The sequence below is a fragment of the Larus michahellis genome, chromosome 2 (genome assembly GCF_964199755.1).
Source record: "Larus michahellis chromosome 2, bLarMic1.1, whole genome shotgun sequence".
Classification (NCBI taxonomy): Eukaryota; Metazoa; Chordata; class Aves; order Charadriiformes; family Laridae; genus Larus; species Larus michahellis.
The window spans coordinates 118,397,469-118,417,544 of NC_133897.1; the positions used below are offsets into that span (position 1 = coordinate 118,397,469).

The following is a 20,076-nucleotide window of genomic DNA, read 5'->3' on the forward strand; positions in this document are numbered from 1 at the left end:
AAAAATGAAGGATTGTCCTACAAAGACATGACTAGCTTGATGTTGGTTTTACTAAGAAGAAACTCAAGAAGGATAAGGTAGAGTCACTTAGGGGCTCTAATTTCCTATTAAGTGTTCACTGAGATCTTTTACCAGCGAGAGGAGGATGTGCGTAAGCTAGGATGAGCCTTTCCATTTATACATTAATAAGAAACTGCACGTTGTTTAGTTCAGATTATTTTCCTCTAGAGAGGAAGTTTTGTGAACTCTGTTTTGTGAACACATTTCTCTCCAAACAGTAATATTTTATTACTCTCTTTTACAACACAAGCAATCGTGTACTACCTAGAAACACAGAGCATATGTAGAGGAGCAGGAGACCCTAAGTAACCCTTGCTACTCAGGATGAGGGGTAGTAACTGCGGTGTTTTTCACAGGGTCCTGACGGTAGAGCAGTCTTTAGAAAGATCAGGAAGATGGGGAAAATGGAGACATCAGTGCCCATCGATCTTCAGCTCATGTCCAGGGATCATTCCTGTGTGTGCTCACGCTTGCCAGCTGACTCCGATCCCTGCATCCAGAGCACTGATTTCTTCTCAGTCCCTAGAGCTGCTCTTGTTTTTAAAAGCTGGTGTGCTGACTGTTCAAAGAGTGCCAGATTTTCATTTTATGAATTACAGAGTTGTCTATCCTTGTCTGTTAATTGCATGGAGAAATTTCTCCATGGCTTGTTTTCAAAGTCATCATGGCATTATTCCTTCCTCTGTGTCTGCAAGGTTTTGAGTGGAAGGGAACTAAACTGCTCTTATATTATTTCAGGTAATTCAGATTTTTGTTCTCATTTTTGGGGTTGGGGGCTTCCTGAAATTGTTTGCTTGTTTCTTAGATAAGACCTGCTGAAATGGTTACTATTTGGCATTTATCTCTATGAGAAATAGTTCCTTTAAGCACGTTGTGCACAAGAGCAGAGAGGCTAATCCCATGCTTCTGACAGAGGGTTATTTTTACATAATTATTTGTCCAGCCCCTCAGTAACACGATATCAGGAAACAAGAATAACGATGTGACACTGTGCTAAATGAACCCCAGTCAAGAAACTAAGAGGGCTTTGTTGGGATTAGAAACTTGATACAGTCTTTTCCTTTGTCACAGAAGTATGTTTTCCAGCAGATAGACGTGTTGGATTTTTCCAGCGGTAGGGCACATGATTTATTGGGGACTTGCTGATTGCCATGTTTCAGAGAAGTAACATGAGTGACAGGTTGGAAAGGGAAGACGAGGAAACAGGGTGTGCAGAGACAAAGTCCAGCCCTGCAGTCGGGTGAAGAGCCTGCAGGGCTTCCCCCTGCCTCAGTGTCAGTGTCTCTCCCACACAGATTTTTAAGAACGTACTTGGACCTCAGTGGAAATAATTTTCAACTAGGAAAATATTGTGAGATAAGTGCTCCGGAGTTGTATACAGCTGTTATTTGCGGCGCATAAATTTGCCCTTTTTTTTCTTTTATTTTCACTCATATTTTGATTGTGAGGCTAAAGCATGGGATACAGCCTGCTTCTCTCGGGCATCTCATTTACCTCCAAGTGTAAGATGGCAAACAGGTCAGTCCTCCTAAAGTAGATCCCCGAATTTCCATCCCAAGGCAATGGACAGCTGGGTTTCTCCTGCTCACGTCCAGCAGGAGGGTCGCTGGGCTTTGGACACTCTCCTGCACTTGGAGGAGCAGGAATCCCTCCTGAATTCAGCACTTTCTGTCCGACGGCGTAGGGGGACGTGGGTATGTTCTGTAGGAGCATTCGTCTGCTGGATACATGGCACTTAAGTGCTCAAGCTACATTGTTGGATCTCACCTGAAGTGTATATGACTTCCAGTTCCTTCCCACTGCCAGGTTCTGTCAGAGGCACCCCATGACGGGGAACCTTGCTCTACACCATAGGTGGGGTATGAGGTGCAACCTGCATTTTAATGTATTTTAGACAACACAAGTGCTGCCCGTAGAAGAAGTTCTCTGATCTGTGCTGTGCATTGGCATGTTTGGATTAATGCTGCTATACCTTATTTCAGCATTGGGTGGTGGAAGGTAAACCAGGTATGTATATTAAGAGCTGTTTCTGCTCTGGTTTCTGTTCCCCAGGGATATGAAGCTGGAAGGTGGACGCCAGTGCCATTCTACCGGAGTGTGTCTCAAAGAGATAATTGGTCTTGAAGGTGTGGAGCTCGGAGCGGATGGGAAGGTGGGGATGCTTCAGTTACTACTACATTAGGTTTTTGTAATAAGGGGAAAAAAATGTGTAACTAATAACAAGCACAGATAGAAAAATAAATTAAAACGTGCACTGTAACACTATAGTTAAAGCACAGTATGTGCAAACTGGAATTCAGACCAAGCTGTCAATGCAAACAACTCTGTTTCCTTGAAGAAATTTGCCTGCGGCAACATCTGAGTCTTAAAGAATTGCTGAATCGCGCAGCCTTCCCCTGGCTCTAACAGGAGGTATCACTGCAGAGTATATTGTCAGAGGCCTGAAAATAATTTCTGTTGAGAGTTGTAAGCTGTAATTCTGCTTGCTCTCAATTTTATTTAATAAAATATTTTTTTCTTAACAGTATATTTTCCAAAGAGCAGGAAGACAGAAGTACAAATCTGATGAGTATTTCAAAATCCAGGAGTGTATTCACTTGAATAGAATAAGCAATTGCGAATCTGTAGGGAAAGTGATCCGTTTTAAACAAGTATATAGAGGAGAGACAATTTTAATCATAAACTAAAACATTTTTTTCTGAAAGCTTGATTTACTTCTTACAGTTCAGTTTACCCAGTCTGCTGCCATTTATGGATTGAAAGGCGTTAGGTCAATGCTGCTACACATGGTGCGCTCACCTAACCAGGTGTCAGGCCAGACCACAGGCTGTAAATTCCTGAAGACAATCTGTCTGCTTATAAATAAATGAAAGCTCACATGATTTATTTGATACCTGTTCTGACCTCCTCCTAGTAAACCAGTCTGGAGTCTGAGACTCTTTAGACTTTTTTTTTTTCTTCAATATAATGTTATTTTTGGAAAATAAACCTGCGAGAAGCAAGGCCAAGGATGAAAGCGGAGAATTGGTACGCTCTAAAAATAATTTTGTCACAAGTTGTTCATTCACACTCAGTCCGTGTTAGGAGGTAGTAAATGATCTCCCACAACCATTGCTGTAAACTGGTTGCTCACTTACAACACCAGTAAGACTCTGCCAGACAAAATCCTAAAGGACAGAAATACCGGAGAAAGTGCTCAAGTTTAGCAACGTTCAAGTGATTTGCCTCTGGCTGCTCTGTGCTGAGGGACCCGTAGGGATGATGCTGTTTCAGTAAAGAAGCACCTGAAACCTGCTACAGAGAAGGCCCACTGAAAAAAAAAAAAAAAAACCCAACCCGACCAAATTGACATATTTTTAAATCTGACCCTTGAGTAGGATTTTGTAAATCCAGCATATTAGAGCTTGCGTTTGTGGGTTTGTTTTGTTGAAGAATTAATGCCTTTGCAGAAGTTTTTTTTTCGCATGGATAAAGTGACTGCAGTGAAGCAAATGTGGGTGACTGGTGTTTATTCATCTGTGCCTAACTATTAAATCCAGAAAATCCTCCGCTAATTTGGCTTCTCTTGCTTACAATCAGGATGCGCCAAAGGCATCCCGCTGCGGCTGAGCTGGGCTAATAGTAACTGTCTGTCCGTTCTGACTTTCTTTTTAGACGGTTTCTTATACACAGTTCCTATTTCCCACCAACGCTCTGGGAACTCGGAGGAACACAATAGACTCCACCTCATCCTTCTCCCAATTTCGCAATGCAAGCCATCGTAGCCTTTCTTTGGCAAGAGCTAACAGCACCCAGGGGAGCATTGATGCAGGTAACTTCTCAAGAAGCTTGTTCTAATATCCTTGGGTACCCTGGCGATAGGTAGTTATTGTGAAGGATGGACGGATGTCATGTTTTAGCCCCCCTTTTTGCTTAAATTAAGCAAAATACAGTCTCATGTCATGGGTGAAACAGCTCGTTCCATGTTTATTTAGCATAGCTGGCTTGCGGATGATGGGAAGTTAAGTAAACAAGGCTGCTGGTCCTCTCCCCTGCCCCTGATGGCACTCGGCGTGCCTCCTCCTGTCACCAGCATTGTTTGTTCCTCCTGCATCAGGCTCATCGTTACCTTCCTTTGCTATGGAAAATTTACAGTGGCAACACAGTAGTCATACGCTGAAGGTGTAAATCATCCTTGTGACCTTTATTCAGCTGGAAAGGGCTGTGTTTACAAAACCAGGCACAAAACATAAGCCAAAGCACTATATGCTTAAGATAGTTTGGCATGTTTAATGAAACAAATCAAAACATCCACATAAACAGATGAAAACTTGTTGCCGGGAATAAAAGGCATTGTGGCGCTTCATATAATTTTACAGTTCTGTAAGCCCTATATTCCCATTTACCAGGTAATTCATAAGCTGTAGGTCCTCTGTGTCTTTGCAAATTTTATTAGTATTGAAATACTTAGAGTTTTCAAGATTTAGAAAAATCTTTCGACTCTTTCAAAAACCTTGCATGAAGATTGTTTTGTGCGTTGTCTGTGAACTCATTTGCCACTTCTGTTAAGTCCAGAGATTTCTTGATGTAATGAATTCTTTTCTTAAATTTACCATTGTTTTGTAGGTAGTGACCTTGGAGACTTTGTTGAATATGACCCAAATCTTTTAGATGATCCCCAATGGCCGTGTGGAAAACATAAGCGGGTTTTAATATTTCCTTCATATATGGTAAGTGATACGCAAAATTAGGTGTAGCACAGATAAGTTTCGGTAACAGTATTTTGAAGTTTGAGGTTACATTTGGCCATATTTTAGAAAGATTATTTTTTTTTTAAATCTACTAATAACAGCTGTTTGGAATGCTTTGTTCTACGTGACAGTTACTTACTGGGACCTGTAAAAACAAACTCGTGGAGGTATTAAAAAAGTAAACGCGTTTATTACCGCTGTATTTCATAAACGCTTTAGATGAAAGGCTTGTTGGAACAATGCACTCATTCTCTCGCATTCAGAGGAAAATTTATACTTCCTCTAATTGGCATGTATTACAAAATAGGAGGATGCCCATTAGGGTTTTTCCGAAGTCATGAAGCTGCATTGTGTTTTGATGCTTATCATTCACTCCTTAAAACAGCGCTTCGGTGTCTAGTAGAGCCTTTGTTTCCCAGGTATTTATTTCACCATGGGATAGTCCTTCCTTTAATTGCAGCAATTATGAGGAGAGCCAGTGTATTTTTCACTATATCCAAGCCCGTAACAATCCAGACGCATAACTCTTCTTTGATCTGTGCTCTAACTCCGTGTTTTCTCTGCTGAGAGACTCCTGTAGCCTTTTCTCAGTTGCACCAAGTCTGTAGCCTGGTGTGCTATTTTGGCAGGACTCCTGCAAGATGCAGTGCTGTCGTATGTGTGTGAGCACCTATCTGTCTGAATTACACATCCAAAGTAGTAGTAGGCAGCAGGAAAAAGCTGCTTTTTTTTTTTTTTTTTTTTGAAGTGGTGTCCTAGTACTCTTACCTATGTAGAAATAGGATAGGATTTGAAACCCTGAGGTCAAAAGTGTCGTCCATGCCCTCACTTAACTTGGAACAGAGGTATGATTTAATAAACTACGAACATGTGTAAATACACCGTCTTTGTAGGTTCTTTTCTGCCCCTTACGCTGGTCTTTATTTCATAACAGGGCTCTTGGGTGCTCCTTCTTCAAAAGAAATGGATTTTACATGTTCCATGTAGACTGAAGCTTAACTCCTTGCTGGCAAGAGTGTTCTGCCTGTTGCACAGAAAGGCTTGATCGAGCTCTGCGTTTGTGCTAAATTTTCAAGTGGGAAGTCCAGTATGTCCTCTGCTTACTTTCAGCCAGTTTTACTTTTAGGGTTGGCAAGTTATTTTTTGGCTGCCAACCCACAAAGTGTCAACCCCTCACGGCAGCTACAACTGGGTGGGAAAAATATTCATTAGGTTTTGATACGGTTACTGTCACGGACGGGGAACTGTCATCCCTCAAACGGAAAGACGTTGTTAACTGGCGTCCAAAGTGAACATAGCTTTCGCAGCTGCCAATGTGCGCCAGGCCATCTGAGTCCTCTGGGATCACCTGAGGTCTTTGATCCCTTTTCGACTTGGTGTTGAGATGGATGTGGTCAGAAGAGCCAAACTAGGTCAGGGGAGATCTCCACCCACAGGGACCGGGTGTTCGATGCCCTTCTTTTCCACGTGCTGGTTAACCACAGCATTTTGAGGTGCTTTTATTGCAGTAAGGAGCTGGCTGGGGATTTCCACTGTCGCAGAGGTATGATTAGATGCTTTAAAAGTGAAAAATGGACTTCAAGGGCAATTGTTAAAATCAATGTCATTATTTGTCTAGAATATATCTGCGCTGGCTGGGGTCTTCCTGCTTTTTCGTTTTCTCTAGGAGTTAATTACTGTTGTGTCTGGAAAAATGCCTTATTTCACATTTTGGGGGTTATTTTTTGCCTGAATTTGCCTTCGAGCCATCACTTCTTCAGCACTGCCCAAGGGTCTGCAGCACTTGCGTCTCCCGCTGTGAAGGCAGCACTAACCTAAGAAAAGGCTGAAGGACATAAAGTGCAGTGTTTCTTTTCTTAGTGGGAATAACCGGCACGTGCCAAGAGCTCTCTTGTCCGAGGTCCAAGGGTTTTGCCGGCCCCCGGTCGAGGCAGCATAGCTGTGATGCCACGCGGGAGCTGCACAGCTTTGCAAGAAACCCAAGAGAGTGGGTGGCTGTTCTTCAGGGCTCAGCTGAGAGATTTCACAAGGGGCTGGTGTTTCCTTCAGGGAGGAAAGATAGTGTCAGAGTGTCCCGGGAGCTTGCAGGTTAAATAGGATTTTGCAACACGGGCTGCGGGTAGGGAGGGCTTGTGTGTCGAGCTGGTGAAAATAGGGCCATATTGTCTCCGTAGGAGACTTTACTTGCATCCATATTAGACTTTCCAGACTCAGCTGGCGTTCCCCCTCCCTGCAGTTCGCATCAGCGTGAACAGGAGCATAATAGGCTGTAATTTCGAGTCATTTTCTTCCCCAAATATAAAAAAATCGGCGTATGCTGCAATTAAAGCAAATTGCAGTCTGAGGCCAGCGAGAAACCTGCGTTGTTTTTTTTTTTTCCTGACCGTGCACAGCCATCGCGGTATCGACAGACCTCCGCCAAGTGACCACGGAGCTGTAGAGCTGCTGCACGCAGATTGAAACCAGTCTCTGGTCCTGAGCGGAATATAGCAGTAATTAACTGCCTCTCGCAAGTGCCGGAGCAGCTGAGAGCAGCTCTGATGTCAGCGCCCAACATTTAGCTGTGTGCGGAGCGCTGCAGCTTGTAATTAAAGTTTTGTTACTTGGCCAGCATTTAGCATTAATGCTTGGCAGCTGCGAGCTTGTAGATATTTCCCCCCATCTCCCCTCATCCCCCCCAGCCCCTTACGGATGTCAGAGCAATTAATGTGGGGAAGGTGTGCGGGAGGAAGGGGAACACATGGCGGTGCGGATGAGCGAGGCTGAGGGCTGGGCTGCGGCGCTGGCTGCGGAACAGGGCTACGCGCGCCCGTATTACTCCTGGGAGCCCAGCTCGTGCTTCGCAGGCCAGGATTTCTCCGATGGTGAAACTCCGTCTGTGTGAGTGCTGCATCAGTAAACACTGCAGGCTTTATCCTGAGGCATGAGGCAGGAAAAACGTGTGGTCCTGCTCGGATTTTCCTCTGAAATACGTGCAGTCAGCACTCCAGCCTACGCGACGTGTCGTTCCCTCTGTTTTTGCGGAGCCTGAGTTTATCATCACTGACATCGATTTTAACAGTCTTGTAACTTTACCGGGCTGAATTAGTCCTGACCTGCAGAGGATTTTTAGCTGCAAGTCCTCAGCTGTTTTCAAGGAGTAGCTGAGCTTCCTCCTCGAAGATAGCTGTGGGGAAGGAGAAGTGCTTTCGGTTTGGTCTTTCTTTACGTCCACGTTCCTAGCTTGAAAGGGTATGCACGTCCCTGTCACATTTCTAAAAGTAATACCCACAAACAGCCTGTCAGGGGGTGATTCTGAAAAAGCAGCTTCAATACTTTCCCAACATAAACTCTGCAGCTTCTGTTAATTGTGTTAGTCTAAATTCTGGTCTACCCTGGAGAAATTATTTTTGTTTTATGTTGGCTTCGTAGGAGAGTCTACAATCTCTACCGCAATATAAACAGTAAGAGGTAGAAGAATTTCGTGCTTGGGGGTGGGGGGAAGGAGGGAAACATCATGTCACGGTTAACAGATGTCTTCCTGGCTGATACCGCTAAACCAGCAATTCTTGCAGATTCTTAAATCTCTCTAGAATGGGAACCTTTATCTACCAGACAGAGCAGTAATTTCTGTGGTGACCAGGGTACATCCAAACTCGTCGGTGCCTCCCTGGCCTCCCTGCGTTCTTGCCACAGCAGAAACAAACTCCTTCCCTGCAGAAGGAGAAAACTCACCCCACACCGGGCATGCAGCTGGCCCCCGCTGTCCTGCTTTTGTTGGTAACACACAAACACAGGAGCATCTTCAGCGCACTGCCAGAACGTGCAGCAAAAGAAGAAAAGCCCATATCGGCAGCGTCTTGACTTTGAGTGACCCTTCTGTAACAACATCCCTGCCATACCCCATCTATCCGCGCCCAAGGGATGCGCTTGGCAATTGGTTTGGGTACTTAACACGATTTCAGGGTATTGGTTTAATTATGCCCAAATAAATTGGCATCTCCGCGCCGCTCATAAAAAAAGCGCGTCGCAAAAGCCCGCAGTGCTCTTACAGCGGGGCTGGCCGTCAGCCCGCGTTTGCCAGGTACTGCTGCACTGGTGTCGAGCGCTGCCAGGCTGCGTTATTAAATATTAGTCCGCCGATGGGATTTTAAAATTAGAACTGCTTGCTGCCCTGGCCGTTCAGTCTAACAAAAAGCCCTGCAGGATGATGTAGCGCCTTCGGTCTCTCGCTCCCTGGTTCTGTCTTTCACAAGGAGCGTCAAGGTCAGGAGTACTCCCCTGCAGCCAGCGTCCTTCGGTGCCGTCACCCTCTGCTTCGAGGCGCTTCCGTAGCTGTAAATTAAGCATCTCCAGACTGTTTTTTAATCAGCTTCTGACCTTGTTCCCAAAAGTCTCAGGGAGGAGAGGATCACAGGGGTGGTATATATATTCCTATTTAAGCCCTGTGCTCTATGCATTCGATGCTGTATTTGGCTGAGACTCCAATAAACAACTGTTTTGTAACAATGACACACTGCATTAATTGAGAATGATTCCAGTGTGTTAACCGTATAAAATAAACTGGCGTCCTTCCATGTACTTCAATTCCAAGAGGCAGTTTTGAGATTATTTGCTTTGTGAAATTTGAAATCTTTCAGCTTAAGACCCTTGAACGTTAGTAACTTTCTAACAACAGAAACATCTTCTTTTAGTCTTCCTTTTCCTTTTTTGTTGTTGTTTGGGTTATTTTCCTTATTTAATTATAGATAAGGAATCACTCCCATTTTCCATCATCAGTTTAAGCCTCTGCTCTATCAGGATTTCCCATATGCATCTTCAGCCGTAAGTATATGAATTGGGTTACTGACAGTTCATAGCTACATAGCTGGTGACCTACGGTATGCGTTAAGGTAGCCAAGCAGTGCAGAGTCATTGACTTCTTTTCAGTTCTTATGCGGTTCAGAACTTACCATCAGCCTGCCAAAATTCTGTTAAAGGTATCAGTCTTCTCTCTGCTGTCTGTGAAGTAGATTTATCAGGGGTACACAGTAGTGACAGCTGAAGAGAGCCTATATATATATCTTTCATGTTATTCACCTATTTTATTCTGATTTTATCCTTCTTAAGCGGGAGATAGAGGCATCCAAGCCTAGATCATCTTTTATTGGTAGCGTGCCAAAGTAGGATTTATTTTCAACAATATTTCATCTTGCCAGTCTTTCCAGCCATTTCAGGCATCCTCCCTCCTCCCATATTTGTGAAACTATATATACAGCTTTCCTATCAGAAAGCAGCTGCTTGAAAACGCGTGTGAATAACACACAAGGCAACCTCCAAGTTCAAAACTGCCAGCCATGCAAAAAGTGTGCAGAGTACAGATTTCGGCCGAAGCATTTATCCTGTTGTCCAGGCATGTGTCAGCGACCATATATCAAGGCTTTCATTCGTCTTGCGCAACTTCCATCGCCAACTAAAATATACATACACAGCTTTGTATACAGAGAACGTGAACAGGGCTCACGAAGGAGCATTGCTGAAGGCTGAAGTGAAATGTGTTTTGTGCAAATAAGCTGTGAGAAACAAGACAGATGTTTCTGGATGACAGAAGTTACAAACATTCGCGATTAGAGTATGAGAGAGGCAGTTTGGTAGTTCCCAGTGCCCTGCTCGTGTGTCTGACAGCTCTGGGAGTGCAGAGAGCCTGCCTGCTAGGAAATGGCATTATGTATGAGAAAGCAGGTTTGGAAAGAAAAAAGCTGTGCTCCTTTTAGCGAAATATTTGCAAACCCTTCATAAAATTTGGGGCATCGGTATTGAACGGTGCGCCTACATGGGCAATACCAGAGTTGTTCCAGACAGACAAAAATCCACACTGTTTACAGATAGCTGGCTGAATATGAGCCAGCAGTGTGCCCAGGTGGCCAAGAAGGCCAATAGCATCCTGGCTTGTATAGTGTGGACAGCAGGAGTAGGGAAGTGATCGTCCCCCTGTACTGGGCACTGGTGAGGCTGCACCTTGAGTAATGTGTTCAGTTTTGGGCCCCTCAGTACACAAAAGACATTGAGATTCTGGAGTGTGTCCAGAGAAGGGCAACGAAGCTGGTGAGGGGTCTGGAGAGCAGGTCTTACGAGGAGCAGCTGAGGGAGCTGGGGTTGTTTTTCCTGGAGAAAGGGATGCTGAGGGGAGACCTTATGGCTCTCTACAACTACCTGAAAGGAGGCTGTAGCGAGGTGGGGGTCGGTCTCTTCTCACAAGTAAGAGGGGATAGGACAAGAGGAAACGGCCTCAAGTTGCGCCAGCGGAGGTTTAGATTGGACGTCAGGAAAAATTTCTTCATTGAAAGGGTTGTGAAGCATTGGAACAGGCTGCCCAGGGAAGTGTTTGAGTCACCATCCCTGGAGATGATGTGTAGATGCATGGGACCATGCACAGGACATGTTTTAGTGGTGGACTTGGCAATGTTAGGTTGATGGTTGGACTTGATGATCTTAAAGGTCTTTTCCAGGAAAAACAATTCTATGATTCTATGTCTTCTCCTCAATGTGGCAGCTTTGTTTGGGACTTGCAGACAGCTCAAGCGCAATGAAATGGCCTAAAACAGAGAAGAGAAGCGTACACGCTGAGCAGAGAGCAGGCAGCGAAAGATGACGTTAGGTCTGGGCCCTCATGCATCAGATCCCAGCTGGTCCGTGGGGGTCACTGGGCCACCCCAGAGGTTTCCTCCACTCTATCCCTCGTGGGCAGGAGCAGCAGCCTGGGGTGTCTGCTCAGTGCCAAGCCGTTCGTGGGGTACAGGAGGTACCCCAGGCAGGACTGGGATTTCTCTGTAGCTTCGTGGGTGCTGCACCCCAGCCACAGGGTGAGAGCAAGAGGGGATCCTGGTCAGAAACAGTTAGAAGGGGGTAACTGATCTGATCGCTCAACAGACACTAATTTAGCATTGCTTTTAAATTACCTATCAACGGATGTTCCCTTTCTTTTTTTTTTTGCTGCCTCTGTGGTGGGCAGGGTCCCACATGGACACATTTCTGTAGGCACCAGCTGGGCAAACAGCATCCCACTGCTCACACAAAGTTGGGCTTCTGCAGCAGCAACAAAAAAAAAAAAAAAAAGAGAATTGGAAAAAAATAAAGTTGCCCAGTTCCTTTCTTTGAGAATAAGGGCAGTTAGCTGAGCTCTCCGGCATGGCACTGACAAGATGAGACAGCTGCCTTAGAGCCAGTGTGTTCAAACATGCTGCCGTTATCCTGTTACATGAATCAAAACCAGCACACACCAGCTTTCATCTGGATTTCATTATTGTGATTTATATCATAGAGACTGTTGTCTTGCAGGAAGCAGCAGTATACGGAGTTGGGGGTGGGGGTGGGGGGGAGATTCTTATCATCAGGACAAAATTGACAAATCTCTCTGTTTAAAAATAGCCGTACCTCCTTACCATTTTCAGTTTTAAGCAGCCTGCTTATTCTCAAGCCTTTTGAGTGCTTTGCTTTAAATAATTTTTTATTTTTTTTTAAAAAGAGCTTTTCTCCTTCTAAAGAGAATTTAGCTGAATTCTGGCAAGTCTCCCGCGGGCTGGAGGAGTCCCAGGTAAAACAGAGGGTGCCTGTGGAGCAGCCGTGGGGAAAGGTGCACCCCGGGAGGGGGCTGCTGCTGCGTGGCAGAGCCTGGGGCTCGCTCCCCCTCTGCACAGTCGCCCCCTGAGCTGGGGTCACGCCAGCACCTACTTGTTAGAGATGAAAGCAACTGGAACTTGCTGTCCAGCATAATTCCTGGGGAGCTGAGGCCGGAGGATGGCCGGGCCCTCCCGCCGCTGCCGTGTGCCCTTTCTGCTGATGAGTGGTCTCTGTCGGGTGGGAGATGTTCGTGCGTGATTGCATCCTCCTCTGGGCGAGTGAAGACGATTACCTGGAGAGAGTCAAATGGCAGGCCTGCCGCAAAAAAAACGTGATCACTTTGAGGGAGATAATTAAGATAAAACTAAGCAGCTCCGTGGTGATGGAGAGCAAACAACAGGCAGTTAGGTTCGCAGCGAAGCATGAAATAAGGTGTCGTGTAGGTTTGCACAGTAGAACTGAGCTCACTCTTTCTAGGATTGCCTAAGACAACCAAAAAAATGCTGTTAGTGACTAAAATAATCTTTGGATTTAATAGCGGGTAACCTTTATGTGCTCAGTGTCTCTTGACTCTGTAAGTAAGAGCAGCATGGACTGGTGCTTCTGTACTTTGAGTAGCAGATGGCGCTGGTCTGAATTATGTCATGTGGCTTGTTTCAATAGTCCTCTTATAACAGTAATAAGAGGAACCCTCTTAATTACACATAGAACTCCCAGTGTATCTGTATGTTAGAAGCACCCAGCTTGCTGATAATCCTCTGGCAAAAAAACCAAGGAGCAGGCAGGCAGCGACATCCCAGGGAAAGAAAGGAGAGGAGTAATTGGTAAGATCTTCATTCCTCTGCTTCGGAGGGCTGAGCCCTGCCAGGTGAGAAGCAGCACAGGAGAAGCTGTCTGTGGTGAAGAGCCACGGCCGCACGGGTGCGTGCGTACATCCTTCCAACCTCAGCACGATTAAAACCAGGCAGACCCACACATTCAGTTGAAGCCTTTTCCCTCCAAGAAACCTTCCCAAGGTTTCTTCTCCCTGTCTTTTCCTCTCTTCCTTTTATTCAGGGGTGATAGTGCATTGCCTGCTTCAGTGTCAAGACAGAGTATGAATTTTTAACCTCGATGGCAGTGCAGTGTCTCGAGCTCATCCATACGCATGCAGGGCAGCAGGGGTGGCTGAAGAGGGCTGATGTGGCTTTCTATGCTAGGACTGAGTTTCCTTAATAAATTATCCCCTTCACTGAATAAAGTTTGGACTGGTGCCTAACACGTAACTGTGTTGGAGGGGGCTCACAAGCATTTAGGAAAATGGGCAGGCAACTGTTCTGCATGACGTTCCCAGCAGAGTTACCTGCCAGGACATAGAGGGGAACAGTTTATCGGGACAGATAAAGCTTCTCACACTGCCAATCAGATAGCAGAATGGCCCACATTTTAAAATGAGTGTATGACTGTAACAACACCCTGTGGCAAGTTGTTGTTATATTCCTATTACAGTAGTTTACCTCAAATACTGCTGTGTGCTATTCAGGGAAACATATGCTCTGTTTTCTTTTAAATTTCTATAATTATCCATTATTTCAGTACCATATCTCCTAAATAAAGTGCAGGAAAAGTTAGGTGTGCGTTACTTCCCTTCATGCTCATTTTGGCTCCAGACTAGAACATGATCGGGTAACAAGAGTTGTCCGATTGCTCTCTAGAGCCATTACACTCTCTCCTCCCCAAGCCCTTCCATATACTGTTTTAATTATTGAAAAAAAATTGCAGGCATATGCAGTCGGTCTTTTTGGGCTGATTTGCATTCCCCTGAGGATATAATACAGCCAGGCTCCATTTTCCATAAAGGCATAACATGCGGCAGGTGTTTTGCCTGTCTCTTTCAACATCTTGTTGTTTAGCGTTAACAGCCCTTTGCCATAGCATAGGTTAATCAGAAACAGAAATTAGGAGGGAAAAATGCTTTTGCTGGAAGGAGAATGCACTGCGCTGCAGACTGCTGCTCTCCCACCGCCCGTGCTTGAAGCTGGCCGGGAGCTGCTTGCCTGGGGACCAGGTTGTCCCTTGGCTTGCCCAGGCTGGGGCTCTTTTCTGCTTCTGCCCGAGAGGCCGAACAGCCAAAGTCAGGAAAGGAATTGGCGCATCCCCAAAATGAAGGTTGGTTTGTTGTTCTGCTGATAGATTTTTGGCCAGGTGAGTGGTGACAAAGGATTTGGGTAAAATGCTTCCTGCATGGAGACTGAAGGAACCAGAGAAGTGCTGCACGCCCCTCGGTGCGAGCGCTGGCATTGCAGGAGTGGCCGGGAGGACCCTCTGCTACTTGAGGAAATCCTTTAGGTTGTGGCAAAAGGGAATAGCAAGCTCAGTGTAAAGGAGGTAGACTGTACACTTTGAACGTTGTCCTAACTCAATATTTTTGTCCACTTACTGCCTAACTTCTGACAGCATTACTATCTTGCACTCTACTGAATGACCAGCCATGCAGGTTAATTACCTGTATTTTCAGAAACGTATGCTATGACAGTCAAGAATTTGTACCAGCGGTTCCTTTGAGGAATCGATTTGAGAGAAACTCACAATGTGTCTCAGAACCGCATGGAGATACGCACACGAAATCTGGGCATCAAATCAGTTCCTGTGATGATTCTTTTTTTTTGTTTAACAAGATTTCTCAGCTAGGTTTTATCCGCCCACATTTAGCTTAAACTTACTTTTAGCGATACTTGGAGGATCCTAATAAGGTCTGTGTTGTTCAGGGCATGTGCTGAACAGTCGTCTCGGATTTCAGGTGACTTGCTCTGACAGAGCAGTCACAGACAAATTGTTGCCTTAATTCAGACTGAATTTTCCCCTCTCCTGAAAGCGTTGGGATTGACTGGCATTTGTTTGGTATTCCTTGCTTTTGGAAATTGAGCGATCTTGTTTGTTACAAACTAAAAGAGCAATTCTCGCTTGACCGTGTGTTACAGACCACAGTCATAGACTACGTGAAGCCATCAGATCTCAAGAAGGACATGAACGAGACCTTTAAGGAGAAGTTCCCTCACATCAAGTTAACGCTCAGTAAAATAAGAAGGTACGTTGCGAAGCGTGGTAAGGCTGCAACGTGATGCAGCTGTCTCCTGTGTCAGCACAACTGCTGCTGCACGCGAGGGGAAGGACAGCACTGATTGATCTTCCAGGAGCAGTGACCGGCAGAGGTGCAGAATAAGTCAGACCATTGCTTTGATTAGTGGGCTGAGTAAACAAGATAGGGGAATGTACAAACACACACCGCTCAGGTGTCAAATGTGGCATCTAACGGGATGAGGATGCGAGCTGGGCATGCGCTATGCGAAAATAGCCAGAAAAATAACACAACAGAGTCTCTAAGCTCATGGCACTTAGCTTAAAAAGAGACTGAGAAAAGAAAAACGCTGACTTCTGTGCCTTGTCCAGAGAGAGTGGCCAGAAGGGAAACAAGTGGGCAGCTTCACAGCAAAGTTGTAGTATTTCACCACTCCTTACAGTGTGGCAGGCTAGACATATTGCTTCACTGAAGTACTGGTCATTTCATTTGACTGAACTGGCTGGAAGGATACCGAGTCGCGTTGCTCCGTAACCAGACAGTACTGCAGTACGTGGAAAGACTGTCAGTTTGGATTTGGCCAACCATAACCGGCAGCAGAGCTGCACATAGAGCACAAGCAATCAAGCTGGTGTTACTAAATAAAGTGTATGCACCTTAAGACCTCTGATGAAATATTGTTACTAAAAATGTCAACGCTTTTCAGTTGCTTTTATAGTTTGACGCAACTATCTGTTGGGGGCAGTGAGGGGGAAGGGTGAGGTCAAAATGTGCCATGAAATGTCCCCAAAACAGAGCAATTAACATAATGTAATTAACGTAAATTACATTTTCTTTTTGCCCTCCATTTGACTAAGCGGGAATCTCTGAAAGGATGGCTCTTAGGGTGAAATGAGAAATGCTTGAAAACGCAGTTCACAGCATACTTGTCTGGTCTCTTTACTCAGCTTGAAGAGAGAAATGCGCAAGCTTGCTCAAGAAGAATGTGGTTTTGAAGAGCCTACAGTGGCCATGGCCTTTGTCTACTTTGAGAAGCTCGCTCTCAAGGGGAAGCTGAACAAGCAGAATAGAAAGCTTTGTGCTGGAGCCTGTGTTCTTTTAGCAGCCAAAATTGGCAGTGACCTCAGAAAACATGAAGTCAAGCATCTTATAGATGTACGTATCCATAGGTTTCCAGTGTTCCTTCTACATGAAGTGCCAGCACGTGGTCTATGCAAGCCTGCTTGTCAGTAGTCACCCTCTCATCTAGGTTTCCAGCTGTACAGCCAGCTAAATGCTTTTTTTTTTAGTTATACATTTATGTGGAAGTAGTAGTACTCAATGTCAAGCTCGCTTGATGTGATTGAAGACCCTGGTGTCAGATACTGTGAGGTTTGAGAGGTATCTGACCACCATTCTCTCAATACGAGTCAAAAGTTAAACCTCAGGAAATTCATTTTGCTTTTAATTATGTTTTCAAGAGTCACTAAAGACTCTCCTTTGAGAGCTAATTGCAGATACTAATTTCAGAGGGAGTCTAGTAGACTACAGAGTTTGTACTTCTTTCATCAAGTTCAGCTTTTGGTCAAGAAAACCTGAAGAAGTGTTCCCATTAGAACACCTCAGCCCAGCTGTTTTGGTTTTTTTTTTGTAGAGTAGAGTGTTTGGGTTTCCACCTACTCCTTATGAAAGAGTTAACAGAAAGGAGTGTTATTCCGTAGTCCATTTGCAAGCACCAAGATACCAATCTGGTTTAACAGATGCAGAAAGTTAGGGCAGGTAACTGGGTACTTTGGCTACAACCAGCTCACTTAGTTCAAGAGACATGGAAATTTGGTTGGGGGGCAGAACTGTGGAATCATGCCCTTCTGCCACAGCCACAGAGCTGGGTGGACAGTCAGTTTGTTAGAAGGCCCTCCAAATAACCAGGAAAAAAATCAGCCTGGTGGGAGTTGGAAAATCTGGCCTCCCATGCTATTCTGAAACATCGGTTCATCCTTAAGACCTACTGAATTTTTTAGTAGACCCAGTTAGCCGAGGAGTGGACGAGGAGATCATAAGAGGATGGGGGGAGAATATCCCTGAACAGCTGGTTGCCTACTTGTAGCGTCCAAATCCAGTGACAACAGCAGAGCAGATGGGAGGGTTAGTACATTACAGCAGAAAGCAAACTATGAAACCCATCTCATCCCCCTTGAGGATAGGAGTTTCTATTACTCACTATTCTTATGGTTGTTGGAGATTACACCTTCTGCCTCTGAGGTATTAAGATCAAACGTATCTAATTGTAGCAGAAATAATTTCCCCAATAGGGTGTTGTAACACAGTCTAATGCTGAGAGGAAAATTAGCGATTTCAAGCAGCGCAGGAAGTTTGTGGGGAGTTACGAGCTGCATGTCTCCCATTACACCAGCGATTTTGGTGTTTGCTTGAAGCCAGGATTTTCCTCTTCCTGCAGTGGTAATCTCTGTGATCGTTAGAAGATGTATCTGCTGGAGCTGGAATGAGCGACATGACAAACATGTCAGAAATAGCCTGGCTGGCTGAGCTGGCTGAGTTCACCTTCACAGCAAGGAATGGGTACATCCAGTTCATGCTGCTCTCCTTCTCTAAACCTAGAGAGACCCGTGCCAGTCCAGCAGGGCAGAGGTTTAAGGACAGCAGCACGCATGTTTTGAATAATGTCATCTGTAAGAAAGCACTAGAAAATCAAACCCTCATTCACAAAGACTTTATTTATTTATTTATTTATTTATTTATTTACCCACCCCCTCGGCTGTCGTTGCAGAAACTGGAAGAGAAGTTCCGGCTGAACAGGCGCGAGCTGATCGCCTTCGAGTTCCCGGTGCTGGTGGCCTTGGAGTTTGCTCTCCACCTTCCCGAGCACGAAGTGATGCCGCACTACAGACGCTTGGTGCAGAACTCCTAGCACTGGCTGCCCTGCGGGGAAGGGGCTCCCGACTGTTCCCACTTGGCTCTCCTGAGCCGCAGTTACTACTGGAAATGCAAAATCAGACTCCTAACACTTCACTCTCTCTCTCTCTCCCCAAAACAGTTTTTCCGGCAACGTATAGGAAACACCGCATCGACGTAAAGACTCTCAGCTTTGACAAATTTACCTATCGTTACTTTCTCAAAGCAGGTGAGGACCGAGCTGTTGGTAAATGGTTAACGTGCTGAAACTGGGTGGCGACTGACCCTACCTGTGGGGACTACAGCTATAAAAGTAGGCAAAAATTTAAAGGGCAGCCTCGTGACCACCCCTCCCTCCATCACACAAACCCTGGAAGCCCACGCGAGTGCATTCTCATAGCGCTTTTTCTACAGACCTGCTGCAACTTCCGAGAGGACTTCTTACCGTGAAAAAGCTTTTAAAGAGGATATCTTCACTGTGTCAAAAACAAAACAAAAAAAAAGAATGTGCCAATCTATTTTTGTATCAGCAATTGAAAGTGCACTTTTTTCCTGTGGGGTGTTTGTGTGTGTAGCCGTGTGTGTGTGCGTGTGCGACACCGAACTGATCTCAGTGCGGGTGGTTGGCTTAGCTGTTTCCGAGCGTATCAGTTACCGATGGCGAAGATCAAGGTGACCTTACGTGTTTACTTCTTGACAAACATAACTACTGGAAAAGTGGTAAACGGGATCATTTTTGGACACTTGGTTTGTTTTTTTTTTTATTCTCTGATCTTTCCAACATTGTACTTTTGAAAGGATTACACTACTACTACTACTACTACGAGAGAAGGATCAGCAACTGACCTTGAGTTTTCAGTCATGTTTGTGATAAAGATGAAAGCATTCGTATGAGATTTCCATGTCATGTTTTTTAAAAATATCTTGTGTTAAGCCACATGCATATTTTTAACCTTCGCACTTTTCCCACTGTGGAGATGGTTAGACTTGCACTCTGTAGTGTTGTATTTCTGTGCTCTATGTTAGAGTGCGTAATAAGCACATTGATTGTGCTGTATCTTAAAACAGTGTTTTATTAAAAAAAAAAAACAAAAACAAAAAAAGAGTAGGGCTCAGCAGTGTAACAGGTGTCTTAAGGCTCCAACGGCAGGGGCATCAGCTATCGTTAAAGTTTTTTGGTCTTTAACTAGAATTGACTGTGCAAAACCTAAAATCAGTGCCCACTGAAGTTAAAGGTCCAGTTCCTTCAGACATTTCAGTACTGGAGTTTTACAGTAAAACTTCTCGCAGCTTCCCTGGTTCTGACTGGACACCCAGAAAGCCAGAGGGTTTCGACCCAAGCTCCCTGATGCTCCATGCACACTAAGCTAGCGCCATGCTTACGGACGTCGTCCAGTTGTTGAGATTACACCCCTGTCCAATCTTCTCCTGTGCTGGCTCACTTAACAAGCCTTGCCCTCGACAGGCCCCACACGGATCCAGCAAACTCAAATACTCACAGTTACGGTATTTACTTAAAAAAAAAAATAATTAAAATCTCAAGCATGAGATTTTAGCTGAAGCCTTACCTTTCTTAAGTTTGGGAGTGCTTGCTCAGAGCATGGAAAGGGCTTGCGAGCAGAACGTAGAGAAGTGGGACATACCAGAGGATGTAAACACACTAACGCTTATTTTCTTTCGCTCTTACTTTGATCAGTTGTATTATTTCCTTCAGTTAGGCCAGGAAACATCCAGTTTCTTTACCAGCTTCGACTCCTT

General features: G+C 45.0%; 1 protein-coding gene across 3 annotated transcripts in view; it reads left to right on the top strand.

Annotated features, from left to right (window-relative positions):
* The window catches only part of CABLES1 (Cdk5 and Abl enzyme substrate 1), a 74,164-nt gene extending 54,330 nt beyond the window's left edge, over window positions 1-19,834 (top strand). For all 3 annotated transcript variants that reach the window (XM_074576826.1, XM_074576827.1, XM_074576828.1), the window contains 6 exons: window positions 2,113-2,212; window positions 3,715-3,871; window positions 4,666-4,769; window positions 15,329-15,435; window positions 16,374-16,581; window positions 18,194-19,834. In XM_074576826.1, the coding sequence (XP_074432927.1) occupies window positions 2,113-2,212; window positions 3,715-3,871; window positions 4,666-4,769; window positions 15,329-15,435; window positions 16,374-16,581; window positions 18,194-18,334 (817 nt within the window). In that variant the 3' untranslated portion in view covers window positions 18,335-19,834. The remainder of the gene's footprint in view (window positions 1-2,112; window positions 2,213-3,714; window positions 3,872-4,665; window positions 4,770-15,328; window positions 15,436-16,373; window positions 16,582-18,193) is intronic.
* Window positions 19,835-20,076: the final 242 nt, after the last annotated feature.